At 36.9% G+C, this 21754-nt stretch overlaps 1 protein-coding gene across 1 annotated transcript in view; it reads right to left on the reverse strand.

The window, feature by feature from the left end:
- LOC122794891 (L-gulonolactone oxidase-like) overlaps positions 1-21156 on the reverse strand; it is a 1553580-nt gene extending 1532424 nt beyond the window's left edge. Inside the window, exons 1-2 of the mRNA XM_044063489.1 lie at positions 21040-21156; positions 20658-20759 (exon numbers count right to left, since the gene is read on the reverse strand). Coding sequence (XP_043919424.1) covers positions 20658-20759; positions 21040-21156 — 219 coding nt within the window. The remainder of the gene's footprint in view (positions 1-20657; positions 20760-21039) is intronic.
- Between the last annotated feature and the right edge of the window lie 598 nt (positions 21157-21754).

Below are 21754 nucleotides of genomic sequence, written 5' to 3' on the forward strand. Positions count from 1 at the left end.
AAACCCTCATTGATTATGCAACCAATTATGCATACTTCTGCATTAATATTTCACATGTAATTGAAATCCTATTCACAAGGACACTGACTTAGGGTGACTTAAAAGTAATTATCTGTTTTGCAACTGAAGAAAGTATGACTGTTACTAGTTCCTATAAAGGCAGGATTCAGTTTTGTCACATTTTATCCTATTCAGCTATTACAGTGTGTGTAGAAATGGTAGGACTGTAGAAAAAAAGCAGTATCTTGTAGGCAAGAAGCTTTTAATGAATCAAATGTGCAAGCCAATAAACAAGAGAAAATGTTGCAGTTTACAGCTGAAGTTGACAACAAATAAAGGGTTTAGGAAATGCAGAGAACTGAGTAAGAAAAAGACAACTTACGATAGTTATATTTCTGTGGAGAAAGGAAGTCAGAGAAAGCCAGTTATAGAGATCCAGAGTAAGCTAATAGCCAAAAATTTAGTCTGGAAGGTTTATAAATTTGGGATACAAAAACATGAATGGATATCCTCGGCACAAGTCACATTTGCTGAGACATAAAAATTTGAGTTCTCAGTTGCTTATTGTGATACTTGACTGCATCACAAATGAGCAAGACTTTAATGCTAATATATTAGTGCTTTGTGGATGGTTCAGTTTTGAAGAATTACACTGAAAGAGCAAGATAGGTTTCACAATGTCTGCCAGTGACAGCTCTTTCTCCAAACAGAAAGAATAATAAAGATGGAGTGGGGGTCCTTGCATAGGTGATGCAGTTTGTAGGTTCATATATGTTACTATCACTGTTGTTCATATTGTATCCTATAAGATCTCACACTTGCTTACACGATTTATGCCTGAGCATCAACAGACAAACGTTCACATTTCACAACTTAAGTGTGGTCTAATACTAAGCTGTCCAAATTCCAGCAAAATATTGTTACATTCTTAATACCCAAGAACAAAATACTTGGATTCATTCACTGCACATGTAATAGAGAACACCAGTTTGATACCATGCAAAAAAACAAATGGTTATCATTTGATGCAAGAGCACGTTTACTAAATACTCTAATCTATAAGCTATTAGATAAAAATGAAAATGTCTTTCATTTACGCGCTCACTTCTATTCAAAAATCCTGACTAGCACCTAAGAAGTCAAAAAATCCTAGAGCTACAAATGCCCCCATATACCAAAAAAGCAAAAAAAAAGTCATCTAAACTGACACTGTAGCACAGAGTAGTATTCCAGACAAAGTGCAAAAAGCTAACATACTATGTTTCAAAAGCACTTCAAGCACACTTCACTAGCAAATATAAGTGCATTTATAATATGGAACCGGATTAGAGCTAAGGAATCACTGCATATGCTATTATACAAAAAAAAAATCTCACTTTACTCAGCAATATGCTCCTTTAGTGATACATTGAAACAGCTATAGAAGCAACCTCAATAAGCCGTGCAAGTATCTTTGCATACCATGCAGTGATATGTATAAATAACATTGATGTAAAAGAGCTACTATAGTATCTATTAACTGTTTTAGTACTCATACTCTTGTGTAGAATGCAGTAAAGTGTGCAAATATTCATGTAAATGCACAGCTACAATAGTTATTGAACTGCAACCTAAATGTCACTATTCATTTTAATATATATTCATTAGTGACTTGCATTTAGCAACTGTCAACCAATATGCAGATGATTCCACAAACATCTGCTCTGTCAAAAACATGGTTAAACTGCAACTATACACCCAAGAAACCCTTTCACAGACCGAGACTTGCCTGACTTACAGGTCCTTCTAAACCCCAAAAATTCAAATTTATCTTATTCATTCCTAAGCAACTATTTGACAAAATAATTCTCTTCTCAATTCTATCATCAAACAAACTATTATAGAAATGGTAACTCATGCTAACTACTAGTAGTTACCATTGATGACAATCTAAACTTTGAGCACCACATAAAACAGGCTGCAAAGAAATCCCATTCAAAAATGTAGAGCCCTATATAGAGCCAAACCCTACCTGACAGAGCAGGCTATGATAAGCATTGCCTCATCTCTTCTAATCTTACATTCCTATACATAGACCCATACTTATAAATTTACAGTCTAATCAAGTCTCCTTATTTGATCAGTGCTATAATACAATTGCAAAAGTTGCTGCCAACCATCATCATTGGACACACAACTGCCTCATACTAAAGCAACATCAGTGGCTAGAATTTAGGCACTATTTAACCTGCTCACAGCTTGTCATCATATAGAAGATCAGCCAAACAATATTCTCCAAGTCTACAGACCCAAAAGATCACTACACTCTTCTGACAAATGTTGCCAACATTAACTAAATCAAACTAAGGGACTCTGGCTAACAATGTTTGCAGATGATTGCAAACTGGGAGCCATTATTGAATCCCCAAATGATGTGGATATTCTACAAAAGGGCCTTACAGAAACAGATGCTTGGTGCCAGAGCCATGGGCTCAAGCTTAATACCAAGAAATGTATAGTTATTCCCTTTGGGAAAAACCATGTACCCATGAATTACCACATAGGTAGCAGTACACTAAACACCAAAAGTGTGATGAGAGACTTAGGGACACAGGTGGACAGTGGTCTCACCTTCGATAACCGCATCACCACAACAGTCAGGAAATCATTCTATGTGGCTCACCTCATCACTAAGGGCTTTTTATCCAGAAAAAAAGAGGTCATTGTCCCACTGTACTTATCCCTCATTAGACCCATTATAGAGTACAACGCCCAATTTGGTATGTACCTCACAAGACATCTGCAACAGATGGAAAGGCTGCAGAAATACCTCACTAAAAGAGTCACAGGCCTAAAGCAGATGCACTATATTGACAGTCTAAAAAACTCCAGCTATACTCTGTGGCATATCGTCTACTCAGAGGTGATCTCTGCTTAACATACAAGGCCATGTCAAACCCTGAGCTGTTGGACATGTCCCACTTAAAGAAATCCCAATCCCTCAGAGCCACATGCTCCAGGGATCTAAACCTTGTCATCACAATGAACAAAACATGCTGGAGGGATAGGTTCCTGACCCAGAGACTCCCCATACTCTAGAATAGGCTGCCCATACATGTCAAGGAGAGTGCCTCCTTGGCCCTTTTCAAAAGGAACCTTGACAACTGGATGGGAGATAGGAAATTCACCCCGGGGATCATGTCAGTGACCCTGATAGACAGGGGTCCAGGAAAGTAAATATTGTTGAAAGAAATATCCAGGGAATTGTTATGGCTAGGCTTGTATAGGCCCTAGGGCCGATAGCTTAGTACCAACCTATGAACCTATGAACCTATAAACAATACTACTGGATACTCCCTGTACTCCTTCTCTCTCTCTCTAATGCCTGGAATTATATACCTCTCTGTCTTACAGTATTAGAAAACAATAAGTCTATAAAAACTATACTTAAAGGATCACCTTTGAAATACTTGGCTATGTTCTTGCACTTCTCCTGAGATAATAACCTAAACACTGTCTCTCTATCTCAACCTCTGCATCTCTACTGTCTCTATATTGCCTGTCTACACACTAAGCAACTCTAATACACACTAAGCAACACTCATACTCCTGCAGGTATCACCATAATCTGGTCTACTGCTCTTTGGACTTGAGCCTCCTACAATTATTGACAACCTCACAGTTTATATTTTTTCTTCTATTAAGCACTGTAACAAATTAATTTATATGCCAATCGTAAGTGATCTGTTTTTTTTTTCTTATTCTCAAATGTAACACTGTATTACATTTTATTCTACTGTGTACTAGTCTCATATTAGGTGCAAAAAATCTTTATCAAACTGTGACCAACTTATATTAACCAAAATTGCATTTACGTTTATTGACTAAATGTATTAACTGTTGTTTTACTTTTACCCACTTTATTGGGGAGCTTTTCTCCCCAGGCCTCAGCTGAAAATGGGAGGCTTGTCTACTTTGTTGGACCATCCTGGTAAAAAATACATATAAACAAATATGGAATGTAATGCAAACAGTAATCTATTTTTGTAAATGTTGTTTTGAAACGATACTGCCTCTTGACTCAGATAATGGATGAAAATTGTCTTTAGAGCAGTTCACGTAACAGGCCAAACAAATTAAATATTTAAATATAATGTTATGACATGCACAAATTCATGTAATTTGGATTAGTCCTCATGTTTGTCACATCCAAGGATTGTGTTACTGAGTATTAGGGACACAAGCGTGGATGAGCTGAGGAAACACAGCTGACCTGACAGTTCTATCATTTATTCATTTTCCCATACTGACTGCATCCTAGACATTATTACAGGGAAACCAAGTCCCACCTAAAATGTAGAGGACATAACTCAGACAGCCAATCCTGAATAGCATTCTAACCAATTATACAACTCAGAAATGAACAAGCTTGCACCTACAGACAAAAAAATAATCATCAAATCTTCTATTGGCATGTTTTATGCTATAAGTAGAGACTAGACACCCTGTTGAGAAACCATACAGACACAGTAAGGAAATATAAAATCCAAGTTGAGGGAATCCCAACTAGGAACAAACTTAAAAACAAGTATTATAAGGAAGCAACTCTAACTGCTGTACAGCTGTGCTGCCCCTATAATGGAGAAAACACCCTTTGCAAGTAAGAAAAAAATTGTGAAAGACAAAGGAAGAGACAGTGAATCTTAAAATAGATGAGAAATGTTAAATAAATGGATAGTACAGGATAATTAATTATTTATTTCCCTTTTTTCCCATATCATCATCCTCCTCGCTTATACTATACAATTTAGCCCCTTAGTGATTCAGTTTATGAATATTCATCCTTTGTTTTGTGGGAGTAGTACACAACATTCTACATATGTGTTTTGGAATTTTCTCATATAATTTTTTATTCCATGCATATTCTAAACATCAGTTTTTAAATATGACTAATTCAGTTTATATATATTTTTAATATAGAAATACTGTTTTAAAGTCTTTTAGCAGAATGTTTAGCTCAGCTTTCATGTTTGATAAATATATACATTGCATGAGCATTGTCCATATATATTTCATGTTCAAAGATCTTTTTATTTTGAAATGTTAATGAGAGCATTTCCCTTTGAAATGTTAATGAGTTTTGCATAGCTTGCTCAATTGCTGACTAATTTTTATAGTATTTAAGGCGATGTATATTCTGTTTAATTGTCTTAGATCTGATGAAGCAGTAATGCGAAAGCGCTTATCTGATTTTTTGTTTTTATCCTTGGAATAAACAGTGGCTTTATTTTTATTCACTTTTCTCTCAGTGTTTCGTTGGATTACATTTTTGGAGTAACAGCACCTGCTAATGCTGGGGTTTCGTTGTTTGTTTTATTGGATTATTTCTTTGTTGCAGACCCCAGCGCTAACCTGAAGCAAGACAGGATTTACTGATTTATTTTTCTACAATTTTATTTCGTTCTTGTTGACAGGAGCAGGACGCTTTTCTTATCTTTGCTACTCATTTTCGTATGGCGGATATCGAATTAGACTACGTTCCCAGAGATGAACATCATGGGAACGTAGCTACGCTGAATAATGCAGTTGAGCAGAGGTTTCAACAGCACCTCAGAGGCATCGGTCATACCTCATGGTTCCTTGACGCAGAGCCAACACTCACTGATGCTTCGGGACAAAACTTTGATAGTAACAAGTTGTATACGCTACTGGAAGGGGCGGAAAAGGATTTTATGAAGCTGAAGAGGCTTCAAACTCAACGCACACACTTTCAACTATGTTTAGACCGGAACATTATACCGAGGGGCCTACGTGTATTTACTATGCCCAGCCAGGGCAGGGACTATCCTGAGCTAATGGCTCAGTGGCAGCGTTTGAACATGGAGGTGAGTCGGAATTATTTAAAGCTGTTGATTGACTTCTTTGAGCCTGAAGAGGCTAAATTAACTAAAGAAATCAGAGATAAGCAACGTACATTGTTCAATGAGTTTCCCTCTGAAATAGTACTACCACTGTTTGAGAATATGCTAGATAGCATTTCAGCCTTTGAAAGAAAACTTTTTCAACAAAAACGACATAAAGTCATTAGGGACACTAATGATTTTAAAAACGGACATATCTTTGTGTGGCCTAGGTTCAACTCAAATGACACGAATAGGACTTTGACAGATAATACTGGTAGCAGGATGCAGCATGACAATACTGCCAGGATTGTAACACATAATATCAATGCCTCAGAAACAGGAGATGTTTTAAGAACTGATGTAAATGTTTGTCAAACTGATATATCTGATGTGCAACAACCTGTTAATACTGACAGATTCAGTAATGCTGTATCTACTGCTAATACCGACAGAAGTAGTAATGTTGTACCCTCTGATTTTGATAATGATTCTACGGATGTTATACATTTAGTACACACTGCTACTAATGTTAATACCAATTTGTACCCAGATGTGAGTGTAATTAATGATACATCTAAGCAACATCAAGAGAAACCCAAATCTTCACACTTAGATAATGGACCTGTAGTGAGACCAAAAATTGCCCCTACACATTTAGCCCCCACCCCCAGTACACTTCCACAGTTGTCTTTTCCCCTGCCAGTCAGAACAGAGAAAAACATATATCGTTCTCGATCTATGAGCAGGGGCAGACAGAAGTGGAAGTTGTCGGAGGAATATGCACCTCAGAAGACGCTGAGGAAAATGTGGACGGGCAAACGTTAGTCCACAACATCTCTCACTCTATTCTAACTGAAGATGAATATTGATTATTAAACAAAGGGTTAAATTTTATTCCCAGATGCCAGAGCCAGTTGACAGAAACTATTTTAGATCTTAAGCTATTTTGTAGAAGTGTAATGCTGAAATATATGTTTAAAGATACTACTCAGAGAGACACTGAGTTTAAATTTAAAAACCTTAGTGAATTTACACCCACTAATCATCCCTTAGTAGAGGCATACATGAGACTAACTGAGGAAGAGCTATATAGCTATTATGAGAGTAGAAGAATAAATAAGCAAGATTTTAAAAGGGACAATCTTACATATAGAGAAAGGGCTAGCCTTAAGAGGTTACAAAATAACCCAAATATCATTATTAGACCCGCAGACAAAGGCGGGAAGGTAGTCGTCATGGACACTTCTGATTACACCGAATGAATGATGTCTATGTTAAGTGATGACTTTTATGTACGAACCACACCACAGGATATTGAATCAACAATCAGATATGTACATGACACGATACATGATATATTCATGGGCCAGTTAATAGATAAGGAGTTATATGAGTATCTTGTCATCCCTCACCCTATGATACCAACTGTACATGGCCTTCCGAAAATACACAAGAGCTCAGTTCACCCACCCATGAGACCGATAGTCTCAGGTCGAGGATGGGTGACTGAGCACTTGTCTGTTTATGTTGAAAAGCATCTCAGACATGTGTTAAATCTGAACAGTATTGTTTTAAAAGATTCTAAACAGTTTCTCCTTGACTTATATGATTGCATTAAAGACAGGATTATCACATTTGAATATTTTTTTGTCACTTTTGACATCCAATCTTTATTTACAGTTATACCAAATAACTCAGGGCTATTATATGTAACTGATTACCTCAAGGAACATAGTAACTACACGCCCATGAAGATTGACTTAATAACTTGTTTCCTTGAGTTAGTCTTGGAACATAATCTATTTAAGTTTGATGATTGCATTTATAGACAGAAGAATGGCGTAGCTATGGGCACACCATGTGCCAATAGCTACGCCAACATGTACTTGGCTTACTGGGAAGAACATATTCTGTTTAAAGAAGAATTATTTGAACAGCATGTGGTTTTTTATCGACGTTTCGTCGATGATTTATTTGTTCTGTGGAGAGGTACCTTGGAACAACTAGAGTCAATGCACACCATCATGAACGACCTCACCTCCTGTCTCAAATTTACTATGAAATATTCACAATACAGAATAGAATTCCTTGATATGTATATAGAGAGAATTGATAATAACATTATTAATACAGGGGTTTATCGAAAAAGTTGCTACAGCAATAATCTCCTACTTAGATCGAGTATGCATCCTCCCCAAGTCTTTAAGAATATTATGAGAGGCCAAGCCATCAGAGCCTCCAGGCTTAATCCTACAGACTCTGGGTTTGAAATAGAGTTGAATGATTTAAGAAATAGACTCTCTTCTAGAGGCTATAGTAACAAAGAGATCAATAGACATCTTAGTGATGCATCGGAATTAAGATCTACCATAGGACTACCATACTTTGGACCACATGATTTAACCTCTTCTATAGCTGCTAACACTGATGCTATACAAGGCCCAAAGTTTTCCACTTATTTCTCATCTGATCATCTTGTACTCAGAGAACTAATTGGTAAACATTGGGAAATATTGCATGTAGATGATGACATTAAAACTATAGTTGGAGATCAACCAAGATTTTTATATAGGAATAAGAACAATCTGAAAAGGAGGCTTTGTTACACTACAAATAGTCATACCAGTATGAGAGATGGCTATACGAAACCATGTGGACATTGCAACTTTTGTTGCTATATAGATAGTGCACCTGGCTTCCTTCATCCAGATACTCGAAAACATTATCATACTTCCGTCACAGCTGATTGTATGACATCACATGTTGTCTATGTAGCCAAATATCAACTCTGCACCTCATTCTATGTTGGCAAAACCAACCGCCCCCTCAGGGACCGAATGAGGGAGCATATTTATCACATGAAAAAGGGTACTGCACATAATGCTTTGGCCAAGCACATTATCATGACAAATGCACAACATAAATTTTCTTTTAAAGTATTGGAAGTGATATATCCTAACCCTAGAGGTGGTGACATTAAAACATATACTGAAGGGAAAGAAACAGAATGGATAATGATGTTGAAAGCTGATAAAGGCTCTGGCTTGAATGAGAGAGCCTCAATCAGATCTAAATTGAGGCAAAGGAGAAATGTTAAATAAATGGATAGTACAGGATAATTAATTATTTATTTCCCTTTTTTTCCCATATTATCATCCTCCTCGCTTATACTATACAATTTAGCCCCTTAGTGATTCAGTTTATGAATATTCATCCTTTGTTTTGTGGGAGTAGTACACAACATTCTACATATGTGTTTTGGAATTTTCTCATATAATTTTTTATTCCATGCATATTCTAAACATCAGTTTTTAAATATGACTAATTCAGTTTATATATATTTTTAATATAGAAATACTGTTTTAAAGTATTTTAGCAGAATGTTTAGCTCAGCTTTCATGTTTGATAAATATATACATTGCATGAGCATTGTCCATATATATTTCATGTTCAAAGATCATTTTATTTTGAAATGTTAATGAGAGCATTTCCCTTTGAAATGTTAATGAGTTTTGCATAGCTTGCTCAATTGCTGACTAATTTTTATAGTATTTAAGGCGATGTATATTCTGTTTAATTGTCTTAGATCTGTTGAAGCAGTATTGCGAAAGCGCTTATCTGATTTTTTTGTTTTTATCCTTGGAATAAACAGTGGCTTTATTTTTATTCACTTTTCTCTCAGTGTTTCGTTGGATTACATTTTTGGAGTAACAGCACCTGCTAATGCTGGGGTTTCATTGTTTGTTTTATTGAAACTTAAAAACAAGTATTATAAGGAAGCAACTCTAACTGCTGTACAGCTGTGCTGCCCCTATAATGGAGAAAACACCCTTTGCAAGTAAGAAAAAAATTGTGGAAGACAAAGGAAGAGACAGTGAATCTTAAAATAGATGAGTTAGACAAAATTGTAATGAAGAAGACTAAGAGTTTGTTCCCTGTTCCATTAGCTCTATTTGCTTGTGCCTGAAAGCTTATTTCACACAATATCTTGCTTACTTTATCCTTGTCTTATTTATATGTGATCTTCCTGCTGTTGTGTCCAAAATGCAATACTACTTTTCTAGTAACTATTCTTAATGTAAGAGAGGAGAGAAGAGATTTATCATTTAAGTAGAAGTAACATGGATTCTTATGATCCTCACAGATCAATAGCCTTTTAAGTAGCTATAAACCTAGGATATAGCATTAACCCCTGCAATTTCACAGAAGAAAAGAGCAAGACAGTAATCTATACCTAACGACTGAGAAACAACAAAGCCCAATGGCTTCCACTTGTAAATGCTATGAAACCAATGAAAGAAATGGTAACTAATGTGTTTAGAAATTTATGGGAGGATTGCAAAGACTGCAGAAAGATAGATATGGTTCTTATTTACAAGCATGTGAATGGGACAGCGATAACGAATAATAACATCAGCATAGCTTCAGTCATATGAAAAATCAAAGAAGAACCACTAAATAAAATAAATTCTGAGATATTTTGGTGCAAGCAAGGAACTGGATCTAGACCAGAATAGATTCACAACTGCAATTTCAGGCCAGACACATTTAGCTGAATGCGGAGTTACTTTTTTTTTTTTTAATCTGTGAATCCAAAGCAGCAGATAAGATCATATTTTCTTCTACTTGCAACTAATAACCCATGCATTCTTCATAGTATAAAATATTAGATAACTATATAAACCTGTATAACACTCACATATATGCAGAGGACTGGCATCTACAAAGAGAAAATGATTTCAGAGTTTAAAGTTTTGTAATTTAAATTCTCCATTTTTAATAAGACATTCAAAATGGTGCCAATACATAAAATAGTGAACAGACCTGACAGGCATGGAGTCATTAATAGGGTGGCCCAGTGTATTAAGGATTGATATGAAAATGGATGAAGAGGGTAAAAATGAAGGGGTTCACATATATAAGTGCATGGTCAGCAGTACGGTATTACAGGGGACATCAACGCCGTTGATCCTTTTTGGTATGTATATAACAACAGTTATAGAAGGGCTGAAACAAAAGACTGGCCTTTCAACTGATGGCAGAAACAATGTCAATTTAGAGGTGAGGCAATTGTGAAGAAAGACTTAGCAAATATGGACAGTTTGGAAGATTGGTCCAACGTGTATGTTTTAATGTCAGTGTAAAAATGCAAATGAATTTACCAAGAAACCTAAACAGATCACCCAAAAGTTCATAATCCAAAGAAATGAGCAGCAACCAAGAAAGGGGAAAAGGACCAGTAACTAATTATATCAGCTGATAAAGATATAAGCAAACAATCTTACAAGGAAGCACAGAAGGTCAGCAATGTACTACTATAAACAGGAAGAGGCATCACCAGTAGAAAAAAGAAATGTGTACCACATTTTGTATATTATTTGTATAGCCCTTTTGTACATTGCAGAATACTGTTATAAAACCTCTTCTACACAATCATATATACATATAGGACAGGCTCATTACAGTGGGAAGTAATCATGACATGTCCTCATCTTCCAATGTATTGATAACAACTCAATAGTATGATATTTAGAAATGCAAAATATCATTACTGCACATTGTCTGCATTTAACTATATGCATTGCTTTCCACTCACAGATATTCAGTGTCCACCATTTTTAACCTTTGAAAAGTCTAACTGTTCATTTCAGTTGGTGAGCTTGGGGCAATGAAAGCTTGGTCCTCCATGATATCGATAGGGTCCATCATAAAACTGAATTAGTGGTTGTGCCTCTATAAATTTATAACATATGTAGTGACACTTACTCAGAGACATTTCAGATCAAATCGTGTTATGAGACAGCATGGATTTTAACTGATATTTCTTGTTAATATATTTGCTCAGGTCCTCTTGTACACCTAAATGACCAGCGAGTGCGATATACATAATGCTGCATAGCATACATGGAATTTATGAAGACTTTACAAGTGATGCAAGCTTTTTGCTCCATGTTTGCATCACCTCCTAGGTATATCATTAAGAATCATAGATTGCAATGTCATTGCCATCCCACTTTGGATCTGTGACCTGACATTACAGACTCAAATAAGGGTTCCCACATCAAGAAATGATCCTTAATGTACCACACACATTGAAGTTCATGTGTAATGAAATTAGCATTATTTTCAGGGAACATGCCGACCTACATGCCTCATGTTGAGAGGTTTACACCCGTACCCCCTTTTTTAAATATACCATCTCCCCAGTTACACAGCTGCTGCGAAATTCCCATTATTCGCCTTCCCCATTATTTTCCTTATCTGTAGTACTCCACCAATGAAATGTATGTAGATTTAATGCACGTGCAATTCTTAACAAAAGATCATTTACAAACTCACTGCCCCATACTCAGATCTGTAAACATAATATAAACATAACCAGCATCATAAACTGTGAACTGGAAATATACAGGAATTACACATAAAACAGAGCAAGGTGGAATACATTGTATATCAAAATAGCCAATGTTCACCTCCCCACCACTATTAACATGCTTGAATTGGCATGCCCACTTACTAGTTCATTCATAAAAATAGGTAGGGGTGATCACTGGTCAAAACATGTAAAGCAATATGCAGTACAGAGAAAAATCTGAAGCAGTATGCTAAGCAGTGTGCAATGCAGGAGGAAGAGGATACTAGAGAAATGATCACATAGCTGATAGACTCTCCATTTTTTGCAGCGTGTTGGTATCATGGCAAATAAGCTACTTACATACATAATCTGGATAATGGGCACTACAGTGTGTGAGGTTACTCTTTTACAATACAGATCTATAGCAAAGTTCAACTTGGAATATATATGTATATATATATATATATATATATATATATATATATATATATATATATATATATATATATATCTAGGTGCTGTGGTTTGAATCTGACTTCTTAGTTGGCAGTAGCAGGACATCCCTGCATTCGATAGGAAAGAAATAGAAGAATTTATGTTAGAAAATAAGTAAAACCTTCTTGCTTTTCTTCATGATTGGAAGTTGTTTTTAGCTTAATAAATGTCTGAGAGTAACATAACCAGATACAGCAACTCAAAGTAGGCAATGCCTGCTTCTGCCAACAGTAAAGCACAAAGAGTATGTAAGAGATCATTATTTATTTTAATAATTTGAAATAAAAAATGCAGTGGACTGCTAGGATTCTGGGAATATGCTGATGTAAGAGGTGGGATTCTGCTCAATAGACTTGATTCTAGGATTTTCCCAATTTTGCAGGGAAACCAAAGCCAAAGAATAGTACACCTGTTATAGATGGAAAGGAGATTAGGGGTGTCAAAAGCAATACTGAAATGCTGAAAAACATTTTCATTTTAATGTTCGTACTCAATAAAAAGTGGAGAGAGTGGTATGTCGGAAGGGAAAGATGGGGAAGAAGGCAAAGGGACTTGAGTTATGATGGGCTGGTCAGAAGAGAGGGAGATAGCAGAAAGAGAACTGGCCAGCCTACAGTAGGAGAATGTATAGGATCATTAGGGAATATCAATCAGAATGTTGAAAACCCAGACACGACCCTAGTACAAACAGCCACAGAAACTGTTTTAGATTTCTGGCCATGGAGAAAGTACACCATGAGTTGAATGCAGCTTTACCTGTCTAATTGCTCATCAAAGCTAACAGCCCCAGTCCCGGCAGCTACAGGCAGAAGAACATGCTAGCAAAAGCAGAGAATGTGATGAAGAACATACTGAAGGAAAGTCCTGAGGCCTTTCTAAATTACAATTTTAGCCTGGACACCTACAAGGACTGTTTCACTGTTAATAAATGCTATCAATCAATGGCCGTGTAACAGCAGTGCTAGATAAAGCACTACTGGTGGATGCTATTTAGATATACATCAATAAGGCCTTTGACACAGTATTCCGAAAAAAAAAAAAGCATTACTGGGAAAGTATAAATGCTTAGCAGTACATCAGAAGTTTAAAGGTAGAGTTAGCAGGTCCAACAGTGTAGCATAATAAATTCCTGTTTATAACCCTATAACACCCCCCGAATACATTAAAGAAGTGATGGAGAGTCACAAATCATAAAATCTAATGAGAGCATCCTCTTTGAAGTAACTTATATGCTGTTTCTGTCATTTAATATTTGAGTATGGAGCAAACATTTATACTTCTTTGTAATCTGGTATTCCTGAGCTCAAATGGCCAGGGCAGGGTCTGCAATCATTGACTCATTCAGTTTTTCCCCTCACCCCCTCTCTCTGGAGTGCATCTTACTGTTCGTACAAATAAGTGGGGTGAATAGGCTGCATTGAGACAGCTGTAAAAACTAGCCTGATACAATAAAAAGATGGAAAAATCAATCTTCTAATGTAATGACAAGCACCTCACATCACTGAACTTTCCAAATCTTAGTTTACAGTCCATAGCATTCTTCCACCTCCATTTACAAAACAGCAGACTTTTACTATGTATGCATATATTTATTATCTTTGCATAATATATGAACTATTAAACATATTTATTATGAATTGTATAGTAGAAACTATCTGAGGCAAGATAATTTCTATTGCACCATCCATGCATAATATTAAGTGCAATCTGAAGGAAAGTGGGGTCAGCTATGTTAAAATAATGCACCCAACGTTGTACTTGTCTTCATGTTTGTTGAGCAAGATAATGGAGTATTCACTTTTAAAAATATGCCAAAAAGCCTGACTCCATGACAGAATCTGAAGCACTTCAAAGTTAACAGGAATGTTAAGGATAGAACCATCCTTTTTTACCTGTTTCTTATGGCCATGTAATACATTGTGAACCCATGTTATCACAGCTTCATTTATGCTGAATTGCTGAGTTTCTGCATAACACTATGATGGAGCAAAAAGTCAAGCACTTTAGCCAGGTTAAGGAAAACTGCATGGAAAGGTAAACCATCATACAGGGCAGCAAAAACACTCTCAATGAAATCTTCAGAAGTAATCATACAAGATTTACCACTGGTAGAAAAAAATGTACTGTGCTAGGTCCTGAATAAGTAGGTCAACTCATGTGTGGCTGTCTACATGAAGATGTTCAGTGAGGTCTCTCTCCTTCACCTCCATAATATGCATGTGAGGCTGATTGGTCTGCAACTAATGGGAGCTTTCAAGGGTCTCCTGTGTGGACTGGGGATGGAATAGCTTATTTCTAAATATTAAAAGGTGGACACTTTTAGAGAACAAAAATGAATAAGGGGTTATGCTTGACTATTTCTGACTACAGAAAGTAGGCTCCATGGTATGTTGTCTGGTCCCATAAGCCTAGTGTTTCTTACTTTACTGAAGGTAGGTAAGACATTTTCAGTTTTAATATTAGCACAAAGAACACTAGATATTTGTAGTGTGTAATTTTCTCAAAATGTGCATGCTGCTGTATTAGTAATAGGGTTGTTAATGCTATGGGTATTGTTTTACATGTTTTAGGGACAGGACCAAGGAAATGTCCTCTCAGATTTAAGGACCAAACAGCTTAAACAACCCTTATGTATGTCCAGTGCACAGATATGTACAGAATGGCTGTTTACTCATATCACTGCTAAACTGTAGCAAAGCACTACAAAAGTCCTTTCCATAGTTTAATGATTCAGAAAACATATTCGGGATAAGTAGAGAGTTATTATGTATCTGTATAATAGCTAATTGTTGAACTACTTGATACAATGTAGCAATGAGCTATACTTAGCAAGTGCTATAGTTTCTGATGACAAACACTGACTATAATTTAAACAGCCATGATTAGCATTTTGTTTCTGTTTATTAGAACTGATCAGTACCATAACTGCATTACCAGTCATGGACTCTAACAGAAATGAGAACAGCCACCCAATTGCCCACCCCAGCTATAGCTTTGTCAGCTACATGGTTCTGTTATGATCGTACGATTTGGTTCTACTGTGTGACATTTTTTGTTCCTTGCTTTTCATTATTTGGATGTGGCTCCAGGAACTTATTGCTATGCATCCTGCTGACAAGTTTTACACAAATAAAGCTTTGCTTCTTTTAATTTTTAATGAGTTTTTTTTTTTTTTTTTTGAGGGGAACTGAACTTATCCTTATAGCATTGGATTGGTAAAGCCTAAAGGCTATGCAAGCTCTTTTGAACCAGCCTGCCTCAAGTTTTTGGTATTAGATATGGCAATATTATTGTTAGGGTATAGTACCTTATATTCCAAACAAAACTGTACAGACATAAAATGTGGCATTGTAATTTACTAATAAAACTAATAAGCATGCTATTTGAGTCAAGCCTTGTATCATTTTTTGCAGCAGAAATAATGAAAAACAGCTAATAGAAGTACTATGTATAGCATATAAGAAAAATATTTGCAGTTGTTAATTTCGCACTCAGACAAATACTCAGTAACATCCTTACTTTTGCTTAGTTCAAGTGACAGTGTAAATTATGTTTGAATCTGCTTTTATTTCATTGTTAATTATGCAACTAAACAGTTTTCTTCACTTGAAACATTGTCAAGATGATTTATGTTATAAATGACCCGTGGATCTAATGAAATACTATTGATAGTCATGTTCAGATTATGATGGATACATTTGGTAAGGACTAACATGAACATAGTCATATTGCAAATTAAATACAGTTTATGCCTGATAAGCTATTGTGCAGTAAATAGAAACATGTGGGTCTGCTACAAGTGCTTGCATACTAGTAGATTGTGACACACTCACTGCCATTTGTTCAAAAAGGCAAGTAGTCTATCTCCCACTAGCGCAGTCTTACTACTTAGTCCCCCAACACTTGAGGATATGAATCTTTATAACCCTACCAGAACCCTAAAATCTAACTGTAAAACTTTCAGTCAGTTCCTAACCCAAGTTCTCATTCCAAACCATAAGCTTCCACCTCCCATGCCCCCATCAACCTACATTTTTCAATAGCTCCCTAATCCTAAAGCCACAACCTTCTCCATCAACTTAAATTTCCCAATAGCTCCCTAATCCTAAAGCTACAACCTTCCATAAACCTAAGGTTCCCTGATCTCTCCTTAGCATAAATGCCTTTCCCACTGCCTAAACCTAAAAGTCCCCTGCCACTCCACAACCTTAAACTCCCAAACCTGAAAATTTCTTTCATGCTCCTTGAATCATAGGCTCATAGGAAGTCACTAGGCTATTGGCCCTGAGGCCCTTACAAGCCTAGCCAAGAATTTAACCCATGTTACAACAAGTCAGCGCCCGATGCCCCTGTCTAACAAGGACACAGATGTAATCCCATGGGTGTATTTTCTGTTCCCCAACCAGTTATCCACTTTGCCCTTAATAAGGATTAATGAAGTACTCTGCTTAACATGGAAAAGGAGTCTATTCCACAGAAGGGGGAGTCTCTGGGACACAAATCTGTCTTAGTGACAAGTCTTATTGATGTCACAGTCAAGGTTGAAGTCATGCATGCAGGTTACTCGAGTGGAGCTCGACTTGCAGATATGCTGCAGTCCCATCAAGGTGGGGTCTGAGATTGCTTTGTATGCCAGACAGAGGTCACCTCTGAGGAGTCTATATGAGACTGACTAGAGGGACAGAGCCTTTAGAGTATCTGTGTAGGGTAGATATTTGAGGCCCTGGATTCTCCTGGTGAGGAACCTCTGTGGTCTCTCCAGCTGCTACATGTGCTTTGTGAGGTACATGCTGAAAGGGGCATTCACTCAGTAATGGGTCTTATAAGGGAAGAATGCAGGCATAGTGTGACCACCTTGTCCCTGGATGAGATACCCTTACAAATGTGGTGGGCTTTCAGTACAAAGGAGGCAATATGGTGGTCAAAAGTCAGTTTGCTATCAACCTGAGTGCCAAGTCCCTCACAGCTGATTGCGTGCTTTGGACCTTGTTATTAATGTGATAATTTGTGGGGACATCACTCTCCCCAAAGGGGGTGATGATGCATTTTTTGGCATTCAGTTTGAGGTTGTGTTTCTTGCACCAGTTATTTGTTGGGAGAGACCATCTTGGAGGATGTCCACACCACTAAGAGAACTGATGACAGCACCCAGCTTGCAGTCATCTGAAAACATGGTCAGCCATAGCCCACTGGTTTTGGCCTGCACCTCAGAAAAGTATATCCCAAACAACAGAGGCCCCAAGACAAATCTGTGGGGTACACTGTGCATTATGGGTCTACTGCTTGAGGTGGCTTCCCTTATTCTGACTAGGTGGGTTCTATCAATTAGCCAGTTTGCTACCCATTTAGTAACATATGGATCGATGCCTAGTTGGGAGAGTTTATCTATTATACCCGAGCGGGCTTTGGTCATGTCAAGGTAGGCAGTGTGCACCATCTTCACCTTGTTGTGGCTTTGGTGACTGTCTCAAAGAAGTCGATCAAATGTAGCAGGCATGACCTTCCCTTGATGAAACCAAACTGTGGAAGTGAGTGTTTGGAGGTTGTCAATGTCCTTGTTAATGTGGTCCATGATAATCCACTCCATGGCCTTGCAGATCAGGCTAGATAGGCTGATGGGTCTATAATTTCCTTAATCAGTGGAAACTCCACCTCTGTGGAAAAAAGGGATGACAGTGGCCATCCTCCACTTGGCTGGGACAAAGTTATTACTCAGGCTTTAGTTGAATAGGGTGCTTAATGGTGCTGTACGTTCCTGCTTGAATTCATGTGGGATGCAGCCTGGGATGTTATCGGGCACCATGGAGGCTGTATTTTTGTCTTTGAGAGGGCAGTGATGACATCCTTAACAACATCCTTCTCGCTTCCCAAGCTTAAAATTCCCCTCCTACTCTTTAACCCTCACCCTAAAAGTCCTGTCCTGTTCCCTAAACCAAAACCACCTTTCTGAGCATTGGTCTAATCTCACTCCTACCCCCTGATGCTCCCTTCCAGTGTTGCTTTTGCCTCACTTAGACTGTAATATATAAACGTGTTCTGGTAAGGTATGCCAGCTGCTTGCCCAGTTTCATGTTCAGTTCCAAGCATGAGCAGCAGCCTGCACATGTTACAGGAAGCTCATATCCCTGGCTTAAAGACAGTGGTCTTCAAGCTCTTGGGACTTAAGGGCTTGTAGTAGAACAAAATAAAATGTGTAACTTATCTGTAATAGCAGTAACATAATTATTGGACAAAACAATGGCCCAATCAAGCTCAGCATTGCCACAGTGGTTCAACATTTTCTTCATTAATGTAGAGTGTCATATTGAAATGCAGACTATGAGAGAGAGACGTTAAGTTTGCTATTGTGGGATACTAACACATACTTTTTGCAGAATGAAGGTATGTAATGAGATAGATTTTATATATATTCTGCTTAGGACAAAATACAGATGTATGTCCTGAACAACAGTTGTGCATTCTAGCTAAAAAATGAGATAGAAAAGAAAAATAAACAATTTTAATACATTTGAGTACTGGTCATGTTGTGTCTATCCTACAAACTGAAACTGTTTTTTTTTTTTTGTTGTAATGACTAGTGTCCAGTGTTTGGAGAACAAGACTGGTTACTTCAACTAAATAGGTAATCAATATAATTCATAACAGAATTCTGTGCAACATAATTAACACCTCTGAGGGAAAAAAAAGAAATGCACTGCCCTTGCAAAAGCAGTAAGAATCTGAAGGCCAGACATACAGTAGACATAAAGGCTACCATTTCACAAATAGATCATAGCCCATTGCCAATGAAATATAAACTAAAGCAATTTATACTGAAAAACTTGATCAAAATCCTGTTGAAATGTACTCTACAAGGTTAAAATCTATAGCTCAGACAGCTGATTGACACATAGAGGCGTGAATGTGTAGTTCTTTGAAGATTAGTTGAACACAAGCTGAGGATATAGTTATGAATGCCAATAAATATAGTGTCATTGTGTTTTGTTTTGTTAAAGGTCTAATGTCAATTTCTCTTTGAAGGTCAACAGACATCAAATCTGGAGATGTTTCAACAGCTGCTCTTGTTATTATGATTGTTCACTTGAAGCCTTACCTTTTCAGAAAATTATAAATAATTATACAAAGGAAAATATACTATTGTAGCACTACACGATAAAGAACAGATTAGCCATAGATTTTAAAAGAATAGTTGAAAAGACAGACTACAGACAATTCAGTAAAACACAAGTCTTTAGTTAGTTTTATCAACCAAATGCAACTGAATAGCAGTTCACCTAAATATTGCAAGCTCTTTGATAATGAAAAATTCTTCACAAACAAAGCACTATGTTCTGCACATCATATATCAACCACATATATTTAATAATTATCTCTAGTGAAAGACATTTTTTTCTTCACATCCAGGCAAATCGGCTTTTGGTGACTTATGGCATTCAATTAGTTGTGTTCAATGAATTGCAATGCAATGGACAATAAATGCACAATACAAAAAGCAGCATTTAGTTTAAATTTCAAGCAACTATTAAATGCTTACCTTTGTTTAGTTGTCCACTTAGTAAAAGTTATGCATCCTTATGTGTTTATTAACTCAGTAATGCCAATAAAACTGAGCATGCTGTGATATTAATTACATATGAGTTGCTAGGTATCTGGGCTACCATGAGCTAGAATGGTAGACACAATAAGCATTTTTGTTTTATTGTAAAGATGGCACAGAATTTGCAGTATTTTGTGCCACAACTAACCACTTCAAATGTAAGAAAATGACACCAGCTTGCTTAGCTGAAAATCTATTTTCTCATTTAATTTTCCTTTTGTTTCACAGCTGTAGGCAGTCGTGACTGCCAGCAATCAGGAATGTCACACTTAATTATCAGACAGCAAGTAGGCATTAATGCGTTATGACAGCATCACATCTTACTTACCTCTCTGATCTCTTCAACTGATGTTGGCTCAAAGTACAATTCAGGATAGGAGCCAAATGTTGTTGCCCAGTTTTGAAACCGGTAACCTTCCCGACCTTGAACCTAGATTAAAGAAGAACAACAAATTGATAAAAATTAGTTAAAAAATCATAGATAAATGATTTAGAAGCTGCTGCACACAGTCAAATTATATGAAAACTTCTGCCACAAGAGAATACAACTGCTATTAATAAATAACTAATATTTGAAGTTAAGCCTCAGGCATTGTAAGAGTTCAACTCTGATACATTGTTCATCATCAGTAAAATTTGTTTTACAGAAATAACATATTCCTCTCATTTTGGATTATTGCTGATATTTTTTAATTAATGGAATTCTGCACAGCACAGGCATTATGATCAATGCAGTCCAGAGAAGTCACTGCTTCAGGGAATCTGCAGAGAAGTTTCTCTTGCTGCTTCACTTGGCCAAGTAAAATAATTGCTTCTCCAAAGTTCATTTCATTTTGGTGAAGCAGAAATATTAAATGAAGAACTCAAAAAGAGAATTTAACATTGTTGGCATCAATACATCTTACATATCTGAATCAGGCAATGCATTTCTATCACTGAGCAGGTGACCATTGTAAAGTATCTTCAAATCATTGCTGATGTATACTTTAGTGAATGGACAGAACGATAGCCATACTTTTGTGTCTATATCATATGAGCAAATCACACAAATTGTGAACGCTCATAATATCGAACGTACTGGACCTCGAACTTCCTATTGCGGGGGCTGCACACCTCACACCCCCCGCTAGATATATATTCCAACTCCAAGATCACACTACAGTGAGGAAAGGGCAAATATCCCATTCTTCACTGTACCATGATCTCAGAAAAAGCACTTTGAGGTCTGGTATGTTTGATATTATGAGCTTTCGCAATTTGTGCAATTCGCTCATATGATTTAGGCCCATACTTTTTATATCCAGAAGGTCAAAGACATATTATACCATGACCCCCCCAAAACATGCACGCTGATTGGCCAGCGTGCACATTGTAATCAGAAAGATACTAATGGAAAAGGTCCGTCGCCCGGACTTTTTTCCATTA

Source organism: Protopterus annectens, chromosome 2.part1 (genome assembly GCF_019279795.1).
Source record: "Protopterus annectens isolate FY-2018-M chromosome 2.part1, PAN1.0, whole genome shotgun sequence".
NCBI classification, from domain to species: domain Eukaryota; kingdom Metazoa; phylum Chordata; order Ceratodontiformes; family Protopteridae; genus Protopterus; species Protopterus annectens.